Source organism: Podarcis gaigeae (genome assembly GCF_964106915.1).
Source record: "Podarcis gaigeae genome assembly, chromosome: 7".
NCBI lineage: Eukaryota > Metazoa > Chordata > Lepidosauria > Squamata > Lacertidae > Podarcis > Podarcis gaigeae.
Window position 1 is genome coordinate 23,518,500 of NC_139683.1, and position 27,897 is coordinate 23,546,396.

Consider the following 27,897-nt stretch of genomic DNA (forward strand, 5'->3'; position numbering starts at 1 on the left):
CGGCTGTTACCTCTCAGGTGTCGGCGAGGTAAAGGAACCGGGAGCAGCTTCCGCCCTCCAAGGCGCGGGGATAAAAATGCCGCCTCCTCCTGCCCCTTTCTCCCCCCACATCCACGAGACTTCCCTCCTCCCCCGCGGGACGGACACCGGGTTCAACCGCTCGGCGGCCCCGCCTCGTCTGTGATCTCAGCAGGGGGAGAAAGAGAGGCGGAAAGAAGCCTCCTCCCGGCCGGGCAAAGCCCAACCCGAGCCCTGCCTGGGGCCTGGTAGCTTCGCTTCGCCTTGCGCCTCCCCCGCCAGCCCGCCCGCCTCCCTCACACGCTCCGCTTTCTTTTTCCTCCTCACAGGCACTTCCTGCGCGGGGCCGGGCCGGGCCCAGTCGGGTGGAGAGGGGGAGACTGCTGCTGCTGCTGCTGCCGCCTCGGCGGAGTTAAAAAGGTATTGGGGAAGGGAAGGGACAGGCGGGCGTCCGTTGACGTTCCGAGGGCCTCTGCCGTGAGGGCTCGAGGGGCTGTCGGCAGTTGGTCGCGGGGGGGGGGCGGGGGGGTCCCCGAAGAAGCCGCCCGTCAGGGACGCGGGCGGGCGGGAGTGGCTCCCCGAGCGAACTGGCGCCTGAAGGTGGGGGGGGGGGGAGGCTTCCACCGAGGGGTCCCTCCCAGGCCGCCGCTCGCGGGCGCTCCGAGGGGATTAGTCGGCGGCGGCCGTTGCTGCTGCTGCTGCTCCTCGCATTGCTGGAGGGTGAAGTCATCGTGGCCATTGTCTCCCCTCAGCTCCCCGGCTGGGCCGCCAGAGGGGGGAGGCCAGCAACCAGCCGTGGGGCCCGCCTTGTTCTCCGAAGCCGCCGGGTAAATTCTCTTTCCCACCCCACCCCCGGGGGGTGCAATACTGGACAGACTTTGAAACCCTCATCCACTCCGCGGGCAAAGTCCGAGGAGAAACTCGGGGTGGGGTTCGGGAGGTGGAAACTCCATATTCGATCGCTTCCACACCCCAATAAGTTATTTTATTTTTTTCTGAGGGAAGGACTTTGGAAAAACGCCCTCTCCTTTCTCTCATACAGCTTCGGAGCATCTCTATTTGCACTTCCTTCTTGTAAAACAAAGGTACATTCTCCGCCTCGGGGTGGGGTGGGGGGCGGAATCTGTGGAAAAAATAGTAATTTTTATTAAAGACCCCTTTTAGAAGTTGTGACATAGAACCGTTTTCTGTCAGAAATGGGGCTTTCTGTAAAACCGAAAGCGTTAGAAAGACACAGTAACACACGCACAGCCGAAACTACGAGGAAGTTCACTCCCAGGGGAGGGGGAAATTTTCCACATCCACTCCAAATTGGGGCGAGACTAGCTAACTTTTGTCCTATAAAGGCTGCAGTGCTGCTACTGCTGCTGCTACTTCTTCCCTTTCCCCTCGGATTACAGTTTATTGGGAATGTGGATATTCCGTCGTCCTCCCCTATCCTGCCTTTTGGGGCGGTTGAATAAGCTGGGTAGCCTTAAATGTAATCTCTTTAAAGAGGCTTGTGCTCAAAGGGCAGTCTGACATATTTAAATACTTTATTGAACTGTACAGTATTTCTCAGTGGAGGAGTATTGAATTTAAAAAACGAAAAAGGCAACTACAGTGCAACTCACCCTGTAGGTGGTCACTGGCATTTCACTACTTATGCCAGGAACTCCTTTGAGGCTGACTTGGGTGATACCAGTGTCTGAAAAGTTTTTAATGAATAACAGCACAGCTTAGTAGCTTGCAGAAGTGGGATCCTTTTCATACAAGTGGAAATGGGAGCTTTAACAATAAGCCCTGAGAGCTACATAGGCATCAGAAGTACATCTAAAAAGCTTAGGTCTAATGAAAGGAGAGCTGTTGCTGATCAAATGAACTGCACCGAGAGTTCAGTATGAAGTAATGTGGAATTTCCCCATAGTATTTCACCGGCAACCACAACTGTACTGCCTGAGGGATCTTTTTGCTAGTTTCTTGGTTTTAAACCAAAACTTCAGTGTGTGCTTTCAGTGCCCAGATTGGAATGCTGCTGATTGTAAAAGTGTGGGGGAAGACTGACAATAGTATAACTTCTACCACAATCCACCTTTATTTCCACTTGGACACAGAATTTGTTAATGTAAAACATTTTTGTAGGCACTGGTGTGTCACATCAGTGCAGTTAAAGTCAGAGTTGCACAAAGGTCAGAGGGTGCTTGTGGAGGGGACTGTGGAATTGTAGGACTAAATATGCTAATCATACATAGCCACAGAACCTTATTGAAGTTCTCTTAGTCTCTCTTTAAAATAAAAACTGTTGTTTTTAAAAAGTGCAAGTAGAAGGACTGGTATTTGAGTTCTTACTTTTACCCACTATAAAGTATTTAGTGTTCATGATAAGCAGATTCTGACTAAACAGATTAACTGTCTTAATTAACATGTTAAGAAAGATGGAATAGTGAATGAGGACACTTCATTCAGTCACAATTTCAGTGAATTTGTCCAAACTAACAGGTTAGTTAGTTTAGAAGTCCAGCTTTAGTCTTATGAATTTGAAATTAATTAAAATGAATGATCATAGGCACTGGCATTTGAAGGGGAAGGGATATAGCTCAGTAGTAGAGCACCTGATTTGATATAGAAGGCCCCAGGTTCAATTCCTGCATCTCTAGGTAGGGTTAGGGGAGACCTCTGCCTAAAATGCAGAAGAGCTGCAGCCAGTCAGTGTGGATAAAAGAGCTGGATATACCAAAGTTTGACATAATAAAAGGCAGCTCAGTATTGTCTACACCCTGAGGTTTTAGGCAGCAGTTTTAATAGCTCTGCCTGGAGATGCTAGTGATTGAACCTGGGGCCTGCTGCATGCAAATAAGATGCTCGACCACTGAGCTATAACTTTTCTCTTTTAAATACTAGGTTGAAAACAGAGAGAGGTCTATGATCACTGGTCATCAGTTCAAATTCATAAAAGTAAAGTTAGAATTCTGAACTAAGCCTGTTAAGATAGATTTACTTAAACAGTGAAAGAACAAAGTGTTCTCATTAGCTATTCACTGTACTCCTCGAATTATTTTTTGCATCACTATTGTCTGCTTTCATTTCTTTTGTCAAAGTTCATGTTCCCTTTTGTTCTCATTTGGAGGGGGCTTCCATTTTCTGAAGAAAGTCTTCTTGCCTCTTAAAAGCTTCCTTGACTCTGCTCATTAATTATGGTGACATCCCTTTGGCCTTGATGGTGCCTTTCCTTGTTTGCGGTACCACATACCGTACATTCTAGCTACTTGTAGCTTGAATAACCCTAGGTGCTCTGGAAAGATGTGATGGTCTTCACATTTCCTTTCAACTTCCTTTTTACAAAGCCTCTTTTTTAAAGAAGTTTCCTCTTTTGAAGTCAGGTGTGACTGTTGGATTTTTTTGGCAATTGTCCACTTACATATATATAGAATTTGAAAGCACTGTGTAGTTGTTGTGGCCAGTTGGTTTGACAACACATTGCATCGAGTCTTGAGCACTACGTAAAAGTCCAGGCTTGTTGCCCCTCTGGTTCATTCGATGACCAAGTATTTTAGGGTATTTTAGGTACAGTCATTTTTGACAATGGAGTGTGTCTCCAGGGGTAAAGTCAAACTTCTGGACAATCACCGCACCTGCTATGGCTGCAGAGACTGGTAACTTAAAACTGCTGCCTCACACGTTGTTTTTGCTGCACTAGTGACCTCTACAGGGCCCCCTCTCAGCATTGTGGATGTGTTACATGCTGGCAGCTTCTGGGAGCCACAAAGGTACTACTCTTCTGCTGACACCCCACATTACGCCTATACACAGACATTTAGGGATCTAGAAATTCTACCTCTTTGTCATAAGTGGAACATGCATGTATCCAGTCTTTAGAAGGGTAATTGAAGTTTCCTGTTACTACAGCAAGGTCGTCTTTTAGGGACATTCTTGATTTATTAGCCACCTGAAGATCATTGTGGGCATTTTGGTCAGGGTTATCATAGTACGTCCCCAGTATTGAATCACACTTTCGGCCTTGGTATTGCTACCCATATTGGTTCTGTGAAGGTGGCCACCCTTTTTGGGGATATCTAGCTTGGTCTCCTTGATGTATAAAATTACACCATCTCCAGTCCACCCTTCCCTTCCTTCCTATGGAATTTTCATCTACTGCTTAAGACATTTTTTGTGTATTGTTAGAGGGGATTCCTTCTACTGTTCATGGCTTAATGCTGTTTTCTCCTTTTGTTTGTATTTCAGCACTTAAGTTCCACTTTCACTTAGTTGGCAAAAGATATAATGGATTAATTCAACAGATGACAGCATTACAAGATTGAGCATGATCTTTAAGGTTCCCTGGCTTAATATGTACATCTGACTGGCACATGGAGGTTGATTTCCTCCAAGAAGGTAATGACTCTTGAGTTGCATTGTATATATCACTCCATTTTTCCATAAAATAATAAATTTTATTTTCTGTATTGAAAACACTTAAACAGTGTTAAATAAATGCCAAGCTTTGCAGCTATATCTTGACATGTATCATTCTTTTGAGATATGATTCCTATTTAAGATATGATTCCTAAGCTACCTGCATTTTGTTCTTTTTCTAGCTGTTCTGCTTTCTTTCAACTTCTCAAGACCAAAAACCTCTTATGTCTTTATAGCTCAGTTTTTGCACAGCATTAATGCAATAAACATAATTCCTTAAATTGCAAGTTGCAAGATAAATATGTAAGCTGCTACCTTTTCAAGACTTTTGCTAAATCTGTCATTAGGCAATCAGACCTGGCATAGAATTATTTTATGACCTACAAATGGAACATTCTTAACATGAAGCAAAACCATGTGGCATATATCACCAAAAGGAAATATTGTATGGATATAGAAGTCTCTCCCATCCAGTATTCTGTGTCCTTACTTATGGCAGTGTCAGATTCTGCTGTAGAAGGCGGAAAGTCCTGTGCACATAGGTGAAAGAAAACAGAACTGAACTCACTCTTACCCTTGTGTAGCCACAACCCTGGAAATGTAAGATGCTTGCAAATTAGACTAATTTTTAATAAAAATATTTAAATACACAATTCTGTCTTGTAAGTAACTTAGTAGGGACTTTAATAACACCTTTTCATATGGTGGGTTTATTTGCTTCCTTGTGTTTGTATAACTTCCTTCCCTGGAGAAAAGATACTGTCTTGAAGAGATCCTCAGCAAAAAGACTGGATGACTTCCTTTAGGAATTGGGAAATGGCAGCAGAGCCTAGGACTTGCCGATCAGAAGGTCGGCAGTTTGAATTCCCGCGACGGGGTGAGCTCCCGTTACTCAGTCCCTGCTCTTGCCAACCTAGCAGTTCGAAAGCACGTTAAAGTGCAAGTAGATAAATAGGTACTGCTCCGGCGGGAAGATAAATGGCATTTCCATGTGCTGCTCTGGTTCGCCTGAAGCGGCTTAGTCATGCTGGCTGCATGACCCGGAAGCTGTACGCCGGCTCCCTCGGCCAATAAAGTGAGATGAGCGCCGCAACCCCACAGTCAGCCATGACTGGACCTAATGGCTAGGGGTCCCTTTACCTTTACCTGTTAATCATATTTAACTTTCGTGTACATTTCCATAGGAAAAATTTCTAGATAGCAGCTTATTTTATCTACATAGCATAGAGCTATTCTACCAAACTCTTCCTACCTTTTTGGCAGGTATAACACAACGTAAGCCTGCCTTTTTAAAAACTGTCATTATTATGACCACCTTGCTCCTGTTCCATCCCTTCAATAATCGTACATTTAAAGGATGTGCCCTGGAGGCTGCTTTGGAGAGAAAAGGGGTTGTTTTTCTGAAATAGACACTGCACAGTAAAAGCTACATGTCACAGTAGAAATGTGATGGCAATATTTTGAGTTGAATGCATCCAGGTTAGATGATATAAATTCCTACCTCCATTTTATCACAACAATAGAAGTACAGTAACGTCATTTATTTTACACTAGAAAAAACTGAGGCATTCAGATATTTAAAAATTACTCTAGCCTAATGTATTGGACAACCAACAGACAAAATTGTCTAGAATTTTTAAAAATAAACTTATTTTGAATCAAGTTCACCTTTTTGTTTCAAGAACAAAGCAGTGTTAGAAACAGATACGAAAGCTAGGGGCTAAATGGCACCTTAAACCTAAGTTATGGGTGCAACAACGGAATGTCTAGGCACACTTTTTTAATAACAAGAATACGAAGCTGAAAATGAATAAACTGCAGCTTAAATATTATGTTCATTTTTCACATGGTCTGGACTCTGGTCCTTCCCCTGCCCCGCCCCCCTGATATTCTTTAGAGGGTCTCCAGTCTTCAGAGAGTAGCTGGAAGTGGGGAGGCAGAAAAAGGTCCTCCTTTCCTTCCACTCTGCAGTTTTAATCTATGCTTTTTAGCATATCAGTAATTATCTTAGCTTATTAAAAAATTGTTTCTTGCATCCAGTTATATTATTCAGTTTTGCTTTAACAATTATCACTACTCTTGCAGTAAAAATGGCTTTATACTTCATTGTTCATGCTCTGAGAGTCACTGCACTTTAAGTGAAATATTTTGCCTTTCCCTAACCCCGTAAGGATGCTTCAGTTGTTTATTTTTATTATGCTTGTATTTACATATGAAATACTATTATTGAGGGAAGTCTCTGGAATGGTGTTTTTCTCTTTTTATAGACACTGAAGGCTGTAATCCTATACACTTACCTGGGAGTAACTCAGTGGGACTTAAATTTCGAGTAGACATGTATAGGGTTGTAATGCAAACTTGCTTGACTAATTGATATCCATAAGGACTCATTGGCAAGTCCTTAATGTCATAGAGGTTATTTTTTCCAGATGTTGTACAAAAACTTTGGCGTTCATGTGGAAGTTCCCTAATGACCCTGTAATGAATTGTAAAATTACATGTATGCTTCTAATGGCCATGTGTAGTACTGTTTCTGTACCATCTTATCTTGGAATATAATGTGCTTATGTGGGGGCAGGGGGATCATTTGGGGAAGGAAGAAGCAACTTTGGGAGGAAGCTCTACACAAATGAAATGTTGCATGGAGGACACTGCACATTCTGGAAACAGGCTGGATTGGTTTTTAAATCAAGTTTTCCATTTTGAAATTTAACATTTCCTGAACAAACATCTTGGTTAGCTTGTGTTCTTGATATGGCATTTTATTTAATTTTTGGAGCCTCTAGAGAACATGTTGGGCAGTCAAACAAATATAGCAAGTTAATAAATATGGTTGCTATAGCAATTAAAATATATAGAGCTTTTATACAAGCTAGGAACATAACCCGAACCTTCAGTCATGTAGTTTGCACACACTGCAGAATTATATTTGCTTAGAGGCAGGCAGATTTTTGGTTTGGCTGTCTTTGTGCAGGAATATTAGGCAAGATTATTTGGTTAAAGATTGGGCCCAGAACTTTTTCATAAGCCATATCAGTTACTGTACAAACTGTCATTACTTCATGAGTTGGGAAGTAAATGTTAATTCTTTCTGGTTAGTAGAATCAGACAACAAATTGCAGAGATCAGCTAGTTGAAGGACCTAAAATAAGAATAGAGTTGCTATCTCCTGGATCCCAGCACCTGTTACTATTTGCTAGTCAGTGGGTCCTATATGAAGCCCACAGCAATACCATACAAAAATTTGGTTCATTTATGCATGTGCTAGTGTGGTTCTGTCAATTGTTGATTTAAATATTTACCCATGATGCCGTATGTTCAAAGGTTTTGGAAATGGGAGTTCCAAACTTGAATCTCCAAGGGCTTACTGAGTCTAAATATTAAGCAAATTTTAGATTTTCATCAATATCTCTTTTCACTTGCGGTTTTTAACACATTTAGTATCAGTGTGTTTATATTATCAAAACCCAGAAAGTCCCCTAAAGCCGCTAGGAAAATCATGAATAAAATATTTAACTGTAGGAAGCATACATCCTTACAATAGATACTGTGTTGCTGTTGCCCTGCAAAAAAGTTGCAAGAAGTTTTTTAGGGCACTTTAGTTTGAAAAATTTCAAATGCCTTGAATAGACTGGGATCTGACTTGGCATAGTTGGATTATTTAGACATTTAGTTTTACTATCCCATCCCATTTCCAGAAATGGGCTGGAGATATGGGTATGCAGGCATGCACAAGGATAGGCAGGCTGTGATTCCTAGGAACCTAAAATATTAAACTGCATGTTTGAAACTGCAACTTTACTGTTATTGTATTAGTTCATTATGTTAAAACAATTTTATGGAAAAAATGTACTTTTAGAAATGGAACATTTTTTTAAACGGAAAAATATAATAGTAGAAAACTTCCTGCGGAAAATCCCCCCCTCCCCATATTACTACATGTTGGTCATAGGTGCCAAGGCATTTTGGGCTTCAGAATTGCATGTGTCTGCTGCTTTGCTCTGATCCCCCAATAGGCCATTTATCCCTTCCGAAGGGTTTGAGCCTTTAGCCATTTATTTATCAGCTGCTTGATAACAAAGTTTCTCTTGGGTGTTGTACATATTTGAAACATTCAGGTCAAAATTTTAAACCAGTCAATGGCAACACAAATATACCATAAAACACAACTTCAGCAGCAATCATAACATAGAGAGCCATAATAATAATATTTCTAGAACAGGAGTAGGGAACCTCAGGCCCAGGAGAATACCCTCAAGTGGTTCCCTCTCAAGATGGACAATAGCGAAGGGCATAAGTTGTGTGTAGAAACTAGCCTACTGTAAAGAGGTAAAAATTACACTTGTTGTCCATCCACCTTCACCTCTGGCCCCATCCACCAGTGGTATGTAGGCACTGGAAAGTTGCCTAGAACAGTGCTGCCCTTAAGCTGAACAAGGTTCCCCACCCCTATCAAGGAGCATCTGTGTTATCTAGGAGGTTACCTTCTATGCAGGTTGTGTAGCTACTTTGGGGGCTTTTGATGAACTGGAAGTCTTTGGAATAAATGAATGATGTTTTGTATCATTTGGTCTAGTATTCTTAGGAAATCTATGTATAGCTTCCTTGGCTCTGTCTCCTGCCATGTTGCCAACATCCATGGAGCTGATGCACCCATTGAGTGCCTCAATGGTAGTCACTTTATAATGTCAATAGTGCATTGTAATTACTAGTGTTATACATGTGAGGATTTAAGTAGGTACTAAAATAGTGTTCAAAGTTCACCGATCACACATAACCCAATATACACTTCTTAAAAGATTAAAGGAATTTGTATGTGCTGGTGGATGACATTCCTTTCCTATTCCTTAGGACTTATCAGAGTGGCACCAATTGTTTCCAGATAAACTGGAATCCACTTACCTAAAAAGATTTAACTTCAGAGCAAAAATATAAAAAAGGAAATGTATCTCTTCCAGTAATAGAAATTGAATTGTAGCAAACTTTTATTCACTTTGGGCAAACTAGTATTGGCTACTTCTTCCTTATCTTTTCCATATTAGCAACTAGATATTTTTAGTTGTCAGCTTAGCAGCATATATTTGACTCTAGAAGTAATTCTGTTCTACTGACTTGCTTATATTCTTTCTCATGTTCAACACATGAAGATGAAATTTATAGCACTTCCCATAATAAAATCATTTCTTTTCATGGCTGAATCACATGCTTTCCAATGCATGTGTTTTAACTTTAACAGTTGTTTTTGTAGTCTGAACCATTTCCTGTTATTCAGCTATTATGCTGCCAAAAGCAGAAACCAGCTATTTTTCAGCCATTTTTAAATATATTACAAGTAGTTATAAAGGTCTGTTGATTGTGGGGAAAATTTCTGTCCCTTTTTTGTTTTCCTATTTTCAAATTCTAAAAGCACTGGAGCTATGAACCTACCACTCTGAAAATGGTGAGATGAGTGCAAGTAAGGAGGCCTGATCTTTGTTCATCCTTAAGTATTCATTTAACTCCTGGGCTATGAGTCTCCCTTATTGGTTCTGCAGCAGTGTGTCTCAAATTTTAGATGCTTTCTTCTAGAAGCTATTCATACGTGAATAGCTGCATAGTTTTGTGTACATAGTCACAGGTAACAACAGGCTATCTCTGGATTCGGGCATTAGTCCTGTACAACATTAGAAGAGAACAGGATATTACTCACCTGCTTCAAAAGTCATGCACCAGAAAATATATAAGAACAAAGTAGCAGTTTAAAATATCTTGGTAGATAATTATCTCTTTGTATTGTGATCCCATTTCATGTTTCAGGTGGTCCTTTTTCTCAGAGAGCCTTAGCACAATTGTTTGGCTTTAGTAATAAATAAATACTTACAAAGCATCTTATAATGTTTTCTGGTAGATTATTTCTATTTTAATCTAATACTGTTTTCTGATAGTGTTAACAGATTTGTTTTGTGCTCTGGAGATTTAAACGGATTATGGATGGTCAAAAGACCACTGCCACATCTCCCAGACATCTATTTACCTTGGCCCTTGACACCCTCTCTCTGAATTGTAATTCGTTATTTTAAAATATTGTATCTTTAAATTATTGCAACCAACCCTAGAACCTCATGTTGAAGGGCGAGTAAGAAATCTAACAATTTGCATCAAACTTTAAAGAAGACTATTAAATAAGGCACATTAAATATAATTTCATATCATGTCAGCTGTAATGTTGAAATACAAATGGCAGAAATAGTTAACCAGTTTCTATATCTTGTACTACATAAGCAGATGCATAGCCAGCAATGGGACACAACTACCCATGACTCTATTTAATTGGATACTTTTAAAAATTATTGGACTTAGTTAGTCTATGGAGAGGTAACTTTTTTCCGTCTCATGGCCACATTCAAGATTGGTCAGTCCTCTGTGAACAGCATGCCAGCAGTCATAATGGCCAAAGTGGCCATCAAACATATTGTCTGTGCATACTGCACACAAACGTACACACACAGTGCACATATCTTATACACACAGACACATGCTGGGACCAAGCCATGCTCATTCTTCTCATAGCACTGGGTTGAGAACAGAGGTTTAAAGCTGGATTTGGAGGTTTAAGCCCCTCCTTTCAGCCCAGTCCTGCTATGGAGTAAGTTCCTCATCACAGCACTAAGCTAGCTGGACGAGGTTTATGTCTTCACAGGCCCCAGAACTGTAATGGGCAGTTACAGTTCCTTCCTTCCCTGCTCTGTGAGATTTCCTCCACCAGGCATTCCTGGGAGTGCCTTTGCACCCACTGTTAATTCTCCTAGGATGAGGAAACAATCTCAGTTAACTTGTGTGGCACAGGTGGGTGAAAAATCCTCCTGGCCTAGTGCGCTAATGCTGAGTAAAATGAGGGTTTGTGCACCATTTAAAATGGCTTTGTGTGCCTGACCTGGGCTGTGGTTGTTACCCCTGATTTAGTTGAATTGCTGAAGAGGTTTCCTGTTTAGTCCTTTAAAACAAGCCTGAATCAACGACTCAGGAATATATATTTTTAAATCAACAGTCAAGCTAACTCTTCTAAAAATTACACATATATGCACTTTGTTAGCTACCCTAATTAATGGGAAGCTGAGATGGAAATGTTTAAAATGGTTTCTAATTATACAAAACAATTTCCCCTGGAAATACAAAACAATTTCCCCTGGAAAGTTCTTTTTCTGTTTTTCAGCATAAGGTAAAGGTAAAGGGATCCCTGACCATTAGGTCCAGTTGTGGTAAACAGCGTTTCCGTGCGCTGCCCTGGTTCTCCAGAAGCACCTTAGTCATGCTGACCGCATGACCTGGAAGCTGTACGCCGGCTCCCTTGGCCAATAAAGCGAGATGAGCGCCGCAACCCCAGAGTCGGTCACGACTGGACCTAATGGTCGGGTCCCTTTACCTTTAAGTGGTTTAAAGCTTTCAATGAAGATGTAGGATAACCAGTTTTTACCTATAGTGTTGTAGGTTCTTATATATAATTCCCCAGGAAAATAGGAAATCCAAAACAGGACATGCTGCAATTGTGAAAAAAACAGTTCTTCGCACACAACTTCATTTAGATGCTTTCTCCTCTTCTTTGCTTTTTTTTTAAACAACAAAAGCCTTAAGTTAAAGTTTTATTTATGATTTATCCACTGAAAAAGAGCACTTTATCCCTTTCTTTTTATGAAACTGTATTTAATTTTATTGTTTTAAAAATATGTATGCTTGCTAGCTATTTTCCCTCTCTATTGAGATAGTTATATGAAATGCAAGCAGTTCGAAGACAAGATTGCTAATATGGCCTACATTTTACCCATTTACTGGAAGTAATTTCTCAATAACGCATATTTTCTTGGTAAGACTTGCTGTATCTTTCAAACATGAACAATTGGCAGGTTCTTCCAAAACCTTAAAAGCTGTTAGGCACTCGCATGTTTTTGGAAATGTGACGAGGGTTAAGAGGACTGACTCTTCTGTTGACTCAACGTGTTTCACTTTGAAATACACAATGTCACAATGCAGAGTGATAGTTGCCGAGCAAATGGTAGTTATCCCATGGAATCACCAACACCAGCATTATGTGTTTGACAAACAAAATTATTTGTAACTGTAGAAGACTACATTAACTGTGTGTGAGAGAGACTATATTATTACAAAGTCAAAGGAAGAAATTGTAGGCTCCTGAGAGTTGGGCAATTCACTGGCTCTGTCTCCTGCAGGGTTAGCAAAAACAAACTTTCTTTACCCAAGCTGTATGTTGCAGCTTTATTCAGCTCACATTACTCAGCAGGCAAGACCCCCCAAATTAAATTAATTGTAGCTATTGATTGTGTGCTACCTACAGTAGTAATGACCAGAGGTGTATGCATTACTAGATAACAGTGGCAGTGTTCACATCAATCAGTGTTTGGTCATACATGGAATCCTCTCAGTTAAAACCTATAAAAATACTGTTCAGGGTAAATATTAAATTCAGCAAACATAGTATAGAAAATATAAGCTAAGGGTCTGGTGATTTCAGTATTGACTTCCAAATATGTGGTAACTTTTATGGTGACCTCCTGAAGATTGTTCAAAATTTTCCATGTTGAAAACCTGTTTTCATTCAGCCATTTTCTAGTGCTGCTTAGTTTACATTTTAAAAATTTTCAACAAATCAGCTAGAATGTGATATATACTATTTAGCTCAGTTAAATATCAACAAGGCGTTCTTCTATCTTTCCCCATCCTTGGGTTTAAAATGTATATTTCACAGACCTGTAGAGTGCAAATTAGGTGGGGCTGTTTTGTCAGTTTTTCTTCCCCTTTCTGTGCTAATTTTCTTTTCTGTATGAAGTTGGATAATGCCTTTTGTTTCCTGTACTCTTGTATTCCTTGATGCTTAAATTGATTTGGAGTCCTAGTTTCCTGTCTGGAATATGCAGATGCAGAAACTAGCAAGGTTAAAAGTTTCAGTTAAGTTCCACCCCCCCCCCCAAATCCTACATTCCTTTGAGGCTCTGTAGCAGTTTGTCTGCAATTTGGAAGTCTTAATCCACTCTGGAGGGGCTCCTTTGTATATAAATTTCATCCACTTCAGCCAAAAGGGGGGATTATGAGCATTTTATAGATTCCACATTATAGTGAATGGGAAAACACAGAACTTCATTTCATTCAGAGTGGCTCAGGAGCTGAACTACAGAACAAAGTGTGACTCAAAAAAAATCAGACTACAAATGCAGAGATGATGATATATAGGGCAGATTTGAAGCCCTTGCATACACCCTAATATCTACTGCTGTCCCTGCCTTTTCCGGGCCTTTTGACCCTCTGTAAACACTATTTTTGTCCGTCCCCCCCATCTGTACCCAGGTGCCCACATGTCTATTTTAAGAGATCATTTCATGCATCAGCCAAAGTGGACTCCAGATTGTAAAAGCTTTTGTTACACTGTACTAAAATTTGCTACTCTTTATGGTGCCCTGACTCTTAATGTTTTTATTGTTCATGCTAGTGTTGTTATAGTTGGGCAGCATTTAAAAGCTTCTAGGTTTCGGAACTGTGGCCTATTTCTGCAGGATATATGATGGCGGGGGGGGGGGGATTCATATTTCACATCATTGAAATAGGTGCAAATTAAATTTTAATATGTGCTAGTTCATTACTATATTGTATGAAGTAATAAATAAAAGTGAACCTATTGAAATTGCTAACAACAACAACAACAGCAGCAGCTAGTTGATGATGCATAAATAGTGGAACTTTCCCTGCTAAGTGCCTTGAAGGATTGTTAATCACAATTCATGTAAATCATGTTTCATATTTGCATGCATTGTAAAACATTTATTTCATTTTTGCTGAAGCATTAAAAGTGAAAACAAATGCTGTATCTGTAGTAATGCTAATGCCAACAATAACTTTGATACATACATTTACTTTACTAATTTTGTACATCGTTTACCGTACATTTCCAGCTAAATTAAATAGCCACATTTATTCATTTCAGCTCCATTATTAGATATGGGGGTGGACAGTTAGGTGGAATAACTTGGGAAAGGAAATATCAATACTTAAGAGGGGCTTATTTTTTTAAAAAAATGTTCTAGGCCTATGCCCTATTAAAGTAATTTACAACACTCCTGTTCAACTGCTTTTACAGAAAGAAAAAATGAATGTCAGACTTTAAATGTACAGCCAGCTAATTAAAAGTTTTAAATATATGCTTCTGCTTTAAGTAAAGTATGTTTCTGTATCAGCTGGGAATGAGCTCTCTGAGAGGAAGTGTGAAGTTGCCGAATAATTAGTGATGACTGGCAAATGAACTTGTCTAACAGCAACTTCTCAGCTCCTTTGTAGCTGTTGCCTAAGGAATATATAGCACATTGGTGAACCATAGAATAATTTGAGAGAGAGAATTTGGGCCAAGTCCCAATTTAGATTTCTCTGGGCCTTTCCCACTGCAGCACTATTATTTGGAAAATGCCACTACTAGACCATTTGTTAGTGACAACTGATCTCTTAATAAGAAACTCAATTTTCTTCAGATTTTAAACATTACTTTCCAATGATTTAACAGAATTTTAAAATGTTAATATGTATGACAACACACCATGTGGGTTTGAGTACGGTCTTTCTGGTATTACCAGCCCACTTCAACTGCTTGAAGAATTTCTTTCCATTACCATGTATTCCTCAAATATACAAAGGTAACTTGGGTTGTTGCTATGGCAGCTGTTAGCCTTGAGAATAAAAACGTGGGAACTGCGTTTGTCCAAGGCATAAATTCTCCTTTTTAACTAACAATAACAAATTTGTATCATTGTGCACAAAAGTCAACCAAGCTAAAGAGATTATCAAAACAACAAACAAAGCACTGTGCCCTAAATTTATAGTATTTAATTTTGCATTACAGACATTCCTCGGTTTAAATATGGTTCGGGATGAATATTCTCGGGTTGCGCTCCGCAGTGACCCGGAAGTAACGGAGCACGTTACTTCCAGGTTTCGCTGCTCTCACATGTGCAGATGCTCAAAATGACGTCACGCGCATGCGAGGAAGTGGTGACCTGCAGACGCGGGTTGCGTTTGCTTCAGGATGCGAACGGGGCTCCGGAATAGATCCCGTTCACATCCAGAGGTACCACTGTATTTTTATGCTGAACTGCTAGACCTTAGTCACTTTAGTTACAGGAGTGTTTCTTTCCTAGGATGTCCCCCTTTTCCTTCAACCCCCTAAGCCAGAGCTTTCCAAACTTTACATGTTGGTGACACACTTTTTAGACATGCATCATTTTGCGACACTGTAATTTAGTTTTACTAGCAAACTGAAGGTTAAACTAACCCCTTTCCAGTCCTGGGAGGAGCTTGGGGAACGTTCATACTATACACCTAACACTGCAGCCAACACACTAACATGTCACAACACACAGTTTGGAAAGCTGTGCCCTAAACTGAATCTTCTGTTGCATTCCAACTGTCAATATGCTCTCAGAAGTCCATTGCTTAGTCCTACATCAGGAAAGAAGCCTTATCATCATTCATTGCAGGGGGTTGGACTAGCTGACCCCTGGGGTCCCTTCCAACTCTTTAAGATTCTATGATCTTGATGTTCTATTATGGTCACAGCCAGTGCTATTTTTTGGAAAAAGAGGTGCTGGAACTCACCATGAACGCCTCTTTTGCTCTTTCAGTGGCAACGGTGTTTACCTGAGAGGTGCTGGAATTGAGTTCTGGTGAGTTCTGACTCAAAAAAGCCTGGTCATAGCTGTTGTAAACAAATGCTTCCATTCTTTCCTAATAACCAGCATTTTGTCTTCTGATTCCTGTTCAGTTATGTGAGTGCTGTTGCTTATGTGGCCAAAACGGTAATGTTTAAGAGGGAAGTATTGGAAAATATGAAGCTGTGTGTCTCCTGCTTTTTGGATTGCAAGTTTTTATTTGATAGAGTTATATGCCATTTTATACCAAGAAAGTGTCTTAAGGGGGTTACAAAAGTAACAAATATATTTATAAACAATGAAACTGAAGAACTAGAATACAAAATAAAATAATAACTTTCCCCCCTAAAGCAAAACATAGTAGTACTTTTTTTGGAAACAATTTCGCTCTTATTACCAAGGGACACATTTACTCATAATAAGCAAAACTCATCCCAAGTAATACATGCATATTTCCCTCCAGATTCTATTTTAAGTGTATTCTCAATTTCCCTTCTACAGAAATACAAATAATGTACTACCACCTACCCATCCGTATCACTCATCCCATTTCACTTCCACAACTCACACACATCCATAATTAAAAATACATTATCCACTCCGTTACTCCAATATCTCCCTCTCATTCGTCACATTGCTGTGACCAATCATTCTACTGTTTCTGCTAAAAATGTATGCAGAATCACCAGGAGTTGACTATGCACTGTCAGAACTATCAAAAGAAATGCATAGCAATCTGGCTCTCACCCATTTTGTTATTTCTCACCCAAGGATAGGTGGAACTGCACACACCCTTCCCTGGTACTCCTTCCTCTCACCAAAGAATAACCTCAGACATTTTCTACCCACATCATGGACACACCCCAGGAAATAGAAACCCAACTAGCAGGAGGGCACCCTTGTTGCAACCCCGAATGCACAGGCCAAAGGGGAGAGTTCCCTTTCGGTGTCTCCCTATCTGGGGTGCCCTGCCAGTGACACCCACTGCAGCTTGCCTGTGCTGGTTTTGTAACTGGATGTCCATTATTAGCTACAGCTGGTTATGCTCACTTTCTCCATGGTTCTGCCTGAACAAGACGACACTCAGGGTCAGTTGGGCTATCTAACTGGGGAGTATGGTTGTTCTTATCTTTCTCCTTTGCTCTTTATCAGCTTTAGCAATAACAGTGTCTCCCTTGTAAGAGTTCAATAAAATACTGGATTTAAATGCATCTATAACTTGGGAGGATTGTCAGTGTGATTAACAATCATTTTCCAGTTCTCCCCCCCCCCCCTTTTGTGCACTTCTACCATTTTTATAGGATATCGCCTTTTGGCATATTCAGCATTTGTGTCCCTTTGTCTTACATCCCCCCAACTCAAAGCATATTAAGCTGCTACGATAATAAATGGATTCTAGCTTGCCATGAAGTTATCATGTTGCTTTTTTCCCCTTAGTTCTTAAATAATGCATCAATTTCACAAGAATGGAAAACTCCCAGGCAATTCTCCTTGTTAGATTATTTATTTTTGTTGTATATATCTCATATAGTATAATCATTAAATTGTAACAAAAAAAAGTCCACCCCTTGATTATATCAACTTGCTAATTGACAGAAGTGCACAGGTGGCTGAAGCAAACAAGGTGGAGATTTAGTTGATGAGGTAGCTGTAATAGGAGTTAGCAGAGTAATACAAGTCCTTTGAAAACAACAAAGAACCTGAATATATGTGATGCTAATCTGTCTCTTGTCTTTCCCTTTCATTTGTAGAATTGCTGTGAAGAGTTTCCTGGAATTGTATGTCGTGAAGAATTTTGTATGTGAAGAAGACAGACCAGACCATGTATAACATGACTTAGCCCCCTCCCCAACATGACCTCTAAGTTTGCTGCTTCTCGATAGGCATTTTTTCCTTAAAGTGATCAGTGTTGTACACATGCTTTGATCCATTTCTGATGAATGTTTTAGCCATGAGTTTACATCGGCAAATGGGATCTGATAGAGACTTGCAATCTTCTGCCTCCTCTGTAAGCTTGCCTTCAATTAAAAAGGCACCAAAGAAAAGAAGGATTTCACTGGGGTCTCTCTTTCGAAGAAAAAGGGATACAAAACGCAAGTCCAGAGATATAAACGGAGGTGTGGATGGCATTGCAAGTATTGAAAGCATACATTCGGAAATGTGTATGGACAAGAACTCTATTTTCTCTGCCTATATGTCTTCTGACAATGGAACAGCCATCATCAGCAAACAGAGCGGAGACTTCATGGAGTGTCCCTTGTGCCTTTTGCGACACTCCAAGGAGAGGTTTCCGGAAATAATGACTTGTCACCATAGATCTTGTGTGGATTGCTTACGTCAGTATCTTCGGATAGAAATCTCTGAGAGCAGAGTTAATATCAGCTGTCCAGAGTGCTCTGAGCGATTCAATCCCCATGATATTCGATTGATATTAAATGATGACATATTGATGGAAAAATATGAAGAATTTATGCTTAGAAGATGGCTTGTGGCAGACCCTGATTGTAGGTGGTGTCCTGCTCCTGATTGTGGGTAAGTTATTATCTCCACTCCCCTTCCTACCCATTCTAATAAAGCACATGGATCTTGTCGTCATTCTGAAATATATTATTCAGCTCATTAAATTGCTCTAATTGTCTACTAATTTGTAACTATTTTAACATTTGAAGTTTTGTGCCTCCCTCATATTGCTCAGGTTGTGCTAAGTAGTCCTTATTGTTTCATGGCATAGATGAAACAAAGTAAAAGAACAGACAGGCAGATTTATTCTGATAAACACTGTTATTTCACACTGTAGAGTGTTTAAAGGAGTGACTTTAGTTCCTTTAAAATAAAATAGAAATATTTTAATACACTTTGAAAAGAAACCTAGCAGTTTCTTGAGTGTAAATTGTGAAAGTTTTTATAAAATAAAGAAGTTAACTTTGTAGATACACATCCTGGCAATGGCAGTTTTAATACCCCAAATATTGGCGGCCAGTATAAGAGAGCATAAACCAGTTTGTTGTTGCTGCTTGATGCTAGAATACTTTTTCCTAAGCTGCAAATGTTTTAATATTCAAGGAAACACATTTGATTGTCATCATTAAGCCAGAACAAGTGTACCCTTTGTCATATTCTTCCCTTTCCAAGCCCACTACTTGGGAGGAGCAAGAGGCTACTTTTCATTCTAATCACTTGTTTTGCTTGGTAAAGCTCCTCTCACCACTCTCCCTGCCTTCGGTTGCCTTGTTCGGTTCCTAGCTCTGGGTTCTCAAACTTCAAGCAATCTCCTAACTGCTGTTATTCTGCTGCTATCATATAAACACCTATCTCTGATTTATTTTGTCATAGCTGTGATAACTTGGCCAAATATGAAATGTGATTGGAACAAACAAAACTTCATTAGTATAGTAAAAGCTGAATATAAAGGGCTTTTATGGGATTTGCTTTAATAACGGTGTTCATTTATTTTATGTTTTAACATGTGCTTATACCTCTATTCCTAACTGTATCCTATCCAACCTACTCTACCCCTTACTCCTCAGCACCCACACCAGCTACTCTCACTTCCTCCAAAACCCAACTGTCATTCCCCAGACACATACCTATTCTGTCATAAGCTACCCTGTCATTCAGCACACAACACACACAAACATTCCATCCCTCTTTCACTCCCCCCTGAACTTGCCTTATATTAAATCATACAAACCTTCCTACACAAAATTTACACAACAGTATGCCAACCAGCACAAATAAGATACAATGACAAATACCACGTCCTCTGCTGATTTTTAGATGATTTTAATCCTTAGCAAAAGAATAACTTCAGCTTAAAGGTAAACGTAAAGGGACCCCAAGTCCAGTCGCGGACTCTGGGGTTGCGGTGCTCATCTCGCTTTACTAGCCGAGGAAGCCGGCGTTTGTCCACAGAAAGCTTCTTGGTCATGTGGTCAGCATGACTAAGCCGCTTCAGGCAAACCAAAGCCGCACACAGAAACGCCGTTTACCTTCCCGCCGGGAAGGTTGGCAGGAGCAGGGACTGAACAACAGGAGCTCACCCCGTTGCGGGGATTCAAACCGCCAACCTTCTGATTGGCCCTAGGCTCTGTGGTTTAGACCAATTTAAGCGTTCGTGTTTATCGTATACATGGCATTAGTATCCATGAAGTCATTAAGCCAAGCACTTTTTGCATTAAAAGTATATACTTATTCTGTGACCTGAAGTGCTGCATTATCATGTTAGCAAGAAGATTGTGTGTAGCTAGGAACAGGTGGCTGGTGAGAAAAAAGTATAGTGATGTTGTAAATAAAATAGCATGGAAAATGAGCTGGTAGTAGGGAAGTAATTGGTTTTCCATGGAGAATAACAGATGAGTATGTTTTTTCACTTCTGTATATGTTGGATAGTAATTACTAAATATCTATTGATTGACTGAATAACTAAAAAAAAAATTCAGTTCTTCAGTAGTTCAAATGACAGTAATTGCATGTTCTCCAGTATTGGCTTTGAATCAAATTTGGATTGTGGTCCTATTTAGAAAGAAACATTGCAGAAGCGTGGTTTGCTTTTCTTGCTTTGCGCTTATCATCTTGTTCTTATCAGTCCAATCCTAGACCAAAAGTATGGAGCATAAAATTCTGTTAATTTGAGATGTTGCCAGTTTTCTGGACAACGTTGTAGCTATTTTGAATGTCCTTCTCTGCCCCACTACAGCATTTATGAACTTGGAAACCTATAGATTCCAAACCATGTGTTGGAACATGTTCCAAGAGAAGACTACACATCTTCAAGAAAATACTAAAATTATAGGAGGCTAGATTTTGGTTAAACAGTAAGAGGAACTCCTTGAGAAATAGAATTGATTGACCATGGAACCAGTTACCTGATTATTTAATCAGTACAATACAATAGGTTTTTGTTCACCACCCCTTTCCTTGATTCACAATGCTATGGATTTATTTGAGCGACTTTTTATTTTAAATGATTTTTTGTTGATTGTACCTTTTATTTTATTTTTTAATCTACTGAGTCCTGTGTAATGTTCAGATTCAGTTTTGTGTCCTAGGTTGAGGCGTCAATCTTGCATACACTTTTCTGGTAGGTAGCTTCATTGAACACACTTGTATTTACTTCTCAGTGACCTTGCATATAGATTCCTTTGTTAGAAATGATTCATGTGTTACAAGAGTGGTGAGGGAGCTGCTCTTGCATGGCTGGGTTGCATGTCACTCTGGTCAAGCCTGTAATTAAAGGGCTCTGCATCATCATTGTTGTTGTTATTATTAAGCCACTTCCTGTGAAACATCTCAAAGCTATTTCACAATACAATAAAAACATATATAAAACACTTGCACATATAAGAACAATTACATATCCAATACAGATTGGGATAAAAATATCCACTTTCCTTCTTGAAAGAGGAATGCCGAAAAGACAATACATGCATTAAAAACAAAAAACTGCCAAGTCTAAAAATATTTTAAGATATAAAGCCAGATATTAGATGACAAATAAAGCAATGATATAAACCAGGGATGGGGAGCATTTTGCATTGTGAGGGCTACTATATGGTGACCTTCTGAGGGAAGCATGTAATTGGTGGGCCAGAGACAAAACATGGATGTGGCTATGGATGACTCTTACTTCTTTGAGCTCAGCTACATTCCAACCACACAAAAACCAGCCAGGCAAAAGGTATCAAGGTAGGCATAGAGTAGGGCTGGTATAGTCTGGGGAGGTGGCATGAGCTGGGCTTAGTCCCAAGTGTCAGATAGAAATGCTTGGAGGGCTGCATTTAGCTCCTGGACCTGAGGTTCCCCACCCCCACCCGATATTTTTTTTTTAATATACGGTGCATCAGTTCTCTTTTGTTGACTAGCAAGTTCTGTGAGTGGCCTGCTTCATATGTCATGCTAAGCCAAACCATGGCTTGGCACAATTGCACAGGCTCCCAGGGCAAAGATCAGAGAACTTTGCTCCTCCCCATTGTTGTTGTGCTGTGCTGTTGCTTAGTATGTTGAATCTGGGAATGACACAGCCCCACAGACCTTTCGCACCGGCCCTTGGGACTCTCCCTAGGCTATGCCTCCTCTCCAAGTTAAAGTTTTCATCAGCCCTGCTCTGCATCCTCCTTGATTGCTGTTGCCTGGCTGGAGGATGGGGTATGTGTGTGTGTGTGTGTCTGTGGAATCCTGAAGTATCTGTGTAGCTGGAATGTAGCCTAAAGTACAAAAGTGCCACTGTCCCTCCTCTTCTCTCTCCCCCCCCCCCATATATCTTTAAACAGCCTGAGGCTTGATGCTTCTAGATACTGAGGATTAGTTTCTAAGCATGTGAGAAGACTGAAATGCAGACGCCTAATGTTTTATAACTCTGTTCTCTGATTCTGCCAGTAAAGCCCCTATTTCTACACAAAAGGGCAGAATCCCTGTTGGTCTATTGAACATGCCTTCCCTTCTATAAATGGCATTATTGCATTACTATTATTGATTAGAGAATGTTCATGGGGAAAAGCTGGGATTAACAGCTGAATTTCAGAGTCAAACCTCTTGTGTATTATAAGAGACACTGTTAACTCTCCAGTGCTCACTGATTTTCTGTCACATATGCACTATGTCTGTTTGATACAATGTGCCCCACTTCTCTCTGTTAGTTGTTGGGTTGGAATATGAAAATTAAGATTACCTTCAACTTTGGGTTCTCAGAAATATTATTTGAATCTAAGCTTGTTTTCAGCTGGACCTGGGCCCCTGGGATTTTACAGCTTGTGGAATTCAGAGCAAACCTTGGGCCTCCACATTCCTCCCAATGCTTCCACACCACGGAGGGAACGTAAAGGGTGAACCAGGAGATAACATTTTGAATGCAGGACCAGAGACTGCATTTTAGTGGGATCTTCTGTTCCAGGCATTGGCTGCCACTGTGATGATGAGGAAGCCTGAGATGGTCCTTATTATATTAATCGTATTTTATATAGTAGACAAGTCACAGGATTGGAAGTAGTTTTTTTAAAAGTTATATTAGTTCATGCTATACAACATTGACCTTTTGTTGCTTTTGAGGATAGTAGTTCCCCATAGTTTGGCTTTAAGAGGTTTTGACAATAACTAATTTTATTCTCACAACTCAAGTTATTATATAAAATGGCTGCAAGCAACTGGTGGGTACTCCTTTTTGCCTTAGTTTGATGAGGTGGTTTGGGGAATTTAAGATTAGACCTATTGATTACTTATTTGTCATTTGTAGTGTCTACTGTGGGCTTCACTGAACACAAGCAACTACAAGCAACTGCAATTACATAGTCTATTTGGGCTAACTCTTAACCACTAAAATGTGTGCAACTTTGAAAGACCTTAAAAAATAACACAATTATTATAGATGGCTTGAGGTCAGCACCAAGCATTTAGAATTGTGGGAATCTGGAATGTACCATTCTCATTTTTGAAACTTGGGACTTAGATCAAAGAGTACATGCTACACAGGCTGTGAAATACAAGGACTTAGATTGTTAGGTTCAGATCTTCAAAGTTTTGTTAGCTAGATCACAATGACAATGGAGTTTTGTTTTCAGAATAAGGGATATTTCTTAATTTATCCCCGAAAGTCAGTTTTACTGCTTGCCACTGTGCAATACTGAGAATAACAATCTTCCTCCTACTTATTCTTGAACATTTTAAGGTATGCTGTAATCGCTTTTGGCTGTGCAAGCTGTCCTAAACTTACATGTGGACGTGAAGGCTGTGGAACTGAATTTTGCTATCATTGTAAACAAATTTGGCATCCCAACCAGACTTGTGATGCTGCTCGCCAGGAGAGAGCCCAGAGTCTACGCTTGCGAACAATTCGTTCTTCGTCCATTAGCTACAGCCAGGAGTCTGGAGCAGCAGGTATTTATTACCTGAAATACTAGGTGTCTTTAAAACATTTTAAACTATCAGATAACTGTTTTGTTCACTGATTATTGATGTTTATTAAGAAAGGAGCGCTGAGTCCAGTAGCCCTTATTTCAGCATTATGCAAATGGTGCAAACTTTCATAATCAGATGATCCAAAAGTCGACTGATAATGGTTGACTTAATAGAGGTTAACCAATATCATTGTTGTTGTTATTATTATTTATTAAATTTATTTACTGTACTTCTTCCAAGGATCACAGTGCAGTGAAACTAGACATTTTCATGATTGTCTTGCTTTGAGATTCCATTCATGAATTATTTTGTTTTTATGATTACTTTGGGGAAGGCCTTCAAAATATAAGCAATGACTTAAGTAGAAAGTGAAGGACAGAGCTTACTATACTAGATTTATTTTATTTTAAAAAACTGCCCTTGTGCTTATACTTCTGCAGCTGATAACCATGCCTATCCACCTGTTTTAAAGGCAAAAGATTTATACAATATGAAGAGAAAACAGGCTATCTGTTGACTCACCTATGATATGCTCCTTGGTAACCTGTGCAAGAGGACTGACTGCGTATAATGCCTTGCTTTGTCAGTGAACCTATTTCACACTGTACAGCCAGAAACCTCATCAGAATCTTGGGCAAGGGGGAGGAGTTGGCATCGCTTTAGAGCATAATTACTGACTTAATGTAGAGCGAATAATTTCACTGTACACTCTGTTGGATTTTTATTTGGATATGGATAGTCAGAACATCTGATCCAGGTGCTTCTTTGTTATACTGAGTCACAGATGTTGACTTAGAGTAGGGGTTGCTAACCTTTTGGGACCAATAGACATGGGTATTGCTGGGGGCAGGAACAGGGAGGGACAGCTGCCCCCCATTAAATAAAAATACATAGCTAACTGAGGTTCTGCCTCCCTAACAAAAGGCCTGCCCCTCCTAAGAAAAATCCTGGCTACACCCATGCCAGTGGATATGTTTTGCCACAAAATGGCTGCCATAGGAGCATGGTGTAACACAAAATAAGAGAACATGGTCAGCCTCCTCAACCTCATGTTTATCATGGGAAGATTTGTGTCCTGCTGGTCTTGATTGTGGAGATGCAACTGTTAAAGGCACAAAAACCCCATTTCCCCCAGGGTCAATTTTAAACCAAAGCCAAGGCTGTTATTTTGTACCCACTTACCTGGGAGTAAGTCCCATTAAGCACAGAGACTACTTCTGAAGGAGGTATGGGTATTGTTGAGCTGTAAGTTAAGTATACATTGAATTCTTAATGAGTGCCTGGAGTGCTCCTACACTGCAAGAGACACGCCTAAGCCACTTTCCAAAGTGTTCATGTTTTGCATTTGCCATATGGAAAAGGGATTATTTAGCTTCCACCCACGCTTACTGTGTAGTAGTAGTTGCAACAAATAACCTCTAGACAGTACCTGATCACAAATGAACTATCCATAGGATATATGTATCCTGGTTGCCATAGGAAAAGGTGGAAAACTAGGGAGATTCCAAGGACTACTCTAAATAAGACAGATGCAGGAATAATTCACTAAAAGGGAGAAGAAAACAGAAGTTCTCTAGGATCCCAGGTGTCCAAACAGCGCTGACTTTCCTTGCTGACTGCAAATGACAGGCTGAAGCAACCAAGCTAGCTCATTGCACAAAAATTGTGTAAAAGGCACCTGCATGTACCTCTTATTATTTATTAATTTTGTATACACCCACAGATCTCCCGGTTCTCCAGTTAATTTTTTCTCCCTTTAGGTTAATTCTTTATTAAGTTAGGCTGAACTTGGAATTGGTCGCAACCAGTTAAAATTTACAAACATTTCCAGACATGATTTTCAGTGTTTGTTCTCATAAGCAGCATGGGTTCATTGGGTTTCTTTTTAAACAGCTGATGACATAAAGCCATGCCCACGCTGTGCTGCTTATATAATAAAGATGAATGATGGAAGCTGCAATCATATGACATGTGCGGTCTGTGGATGTGAATTCTGTTGGCTATGCATGAAGGAGATTTCAGACTTGCATTATTTAAGGTATGTATTGAAAGAGTTCATATACCTCACTTCATGTTGTACCCCACTAATTAACAGCAGCTTTGGCTATAAATCCTTTAAAAGGAATGAATGAATGAATGAATGAATGAATGAAGAAACAAGTGACATTTGTTTTGATCATGCACATTTGATGTAGTCTTTAGTTTGAGGTAGGGATGCGGGTGGCGCTGTGGGTAAAACCTCAGTGCCTAGGACTTGCCGATCGTATGGTCGGCGGTTCGAATCCCCGCGGCGGGGTGAGCTCCCGTCTTTCAGTCCCAGCTCCTGCCCACCTAGCAGTTCAAAAGCACCCCTAAGTGCAAGTAGATAAATAGGTACCGCTTTATAGCGGGAAGGTAAACGGCGTTTCCGTGTGCTGCGCTGGTGCTGGCTCGCCAGAGCAGCTTCGTCACGCTGGCCACGTGACCCGGAAGTGTCTTCGGACAGCGCTGGCTCCCGGCCTCTTAAGTGAGATGAGCGCACAACCCTAGAGTCGGACACGACTGGCCCGTACAGGCAGGGGTACCTTTACCTTTACCTTAGTTTGAGGTGGAATTCTATTTTCATACCTGGTTAGATTTTTAATATATAAAAAAACTGGTTTGAGAGGGAGTTTACTGATATTAGATAAGGCAGGACTTTCCATTGCATGGGTGTCAACTACAGGAAGTGCCTTGCTTTCTATAGCCTGGTCACACGGAAGCTCTCTTCAGAATATGATAAAGTGACGGGGAAACCCCAGGACTTACTGTGGGAGATTAGAAAATGGACTTCCTGCAGTAAATTTCACTAGGAAAGATAGCAATGGAATCAAATCTATCACCACAATCCCCGCCTCCCATCATATGTCCTACATGCTTGGAGAAGCCTTTTGCAAAGAGAACATTCTGTTTGTTATTGTGTCTAGCTGTGTTCAGAACAAGTGGGACAGCTGCTGCCATAAAACTTCATCAACAGGCCTTAGAGCTTTTGCCTAAGTAAAACATACAATTCCTAGAGAAAGACAAAACTTGTCAGATGTTTCAGTTAAATTTGAGGAAGGTAAATTTTCCCCATTCATAGTAAAGAGGTTCATTTAAAACGTAGGTGGAGAAACTTTGTTCCAAATCCCGAGTTGCCCATTTTAGCATCAGCCCTGGGAAGAGCCACGATCTGATGGAACCAAAAAGAAAATGCACTGGATATAAATGGTGTGCTGCTGGTCTGGTACTATATTAGTTTCAGATTGCTCTCTCCACAACCTGAAACGTTACATTACGTTAACACTTTTAGCAGGATTGCAGATTCAAGCATTCTTGCTCTCTCTGTTAGAGAATGTTATTATAAAACTGATGGTTAGTTAAGACTATTCACTGTGAGTCATAAGTTTGCCTTACTTATGGAAAATTTCTTCAAATAGTCCATCAGGTTGTACATTCTGGGGGAAAAAACCATGGAGTCGGAAGAAGAAAATACTGTGGCAACTAGGGACGCTTGTGGGTGCACCTGTGGGAATCGCCTTAATAGCAGGCATTGCTATTCCAGCTATGATTATTGGAATACCTGTATATGTGGGACGTAAGGTAAGGTGACTGTGTGTTTAGAGTCTTCAGTTACATACGACTTGGATACTTTTGTACACATGTTTAAGGTTTGTTCACACAGCAACATGTTGTACTTCAAGATATTGTAGTAATATATATATAGAGAGAGAGAGAGAGAGAGACTGCCTTTAGTCAACTTACATAAATAAATGTACCTAGAACCAGGAAAAAAAGTATATTTTTTTTTAAAAAAACACTTTTTTAAAAATAGTATAATGCAGCAGCATAGAATTAAATGAGCTAGTAATATTTGCAAACAGTTTCTGTCTATAAATCTGTGGCATTAAGACGCTTC

At 40.2% G+C, this 27,897-nt stretch overlaps 1 protein-coding gene across 14 annotated transcripts in view; it reads left to right on the plus strand.

Moving 5' to 3' along the window:
- Positions 1-153: 153 nt before the first annotated feature.
- Positions 154-27,897, plus strand: part of RNF19A (ring finger protein 19A, RBR E3 ubiquitin protein ligase) — a 55,005-nt gene continuing 27,261 nt past the window's right edge. For 7 of the 14 annotated variants that reach the window (XR_014566954.1, XR_014566955.1, XR_014566956.1 and 4 more), the window contains exons 1-7: positions 154-438; positions 1,024-1,103; positions 4,240-4,389; positions 17,843-18,623; positions 23,752-23,960; positions 25,875-26,019; positions 27,419-27,581. Coding sequence is in view for 11 of the 14 variants with exons in the window: in XM_083749779.1 (XP_083605905.1) it covers positions 18,028-18,623; positions 23,752-23,960; positions 25,875-26,019; positions 27,419-27,581 (1,113 nt within the window). In the remaining 3 variants the exon portion in view is untranslated. Of the gene's footprint in view, positions 846-1,018; positions 1,104-4,239; positions 4,390-17,842; positions 18,624-23,751; positions 23,961-25,874; positions 26,020-27,418; positions 27,582-27,897 lie in introns of all 14 variants that reach the window. The other 7 variants (XM_083749783.1, XM_083749785.1, XM_083749777.1 and 4 more) reach the window with 7 other exon arrangements.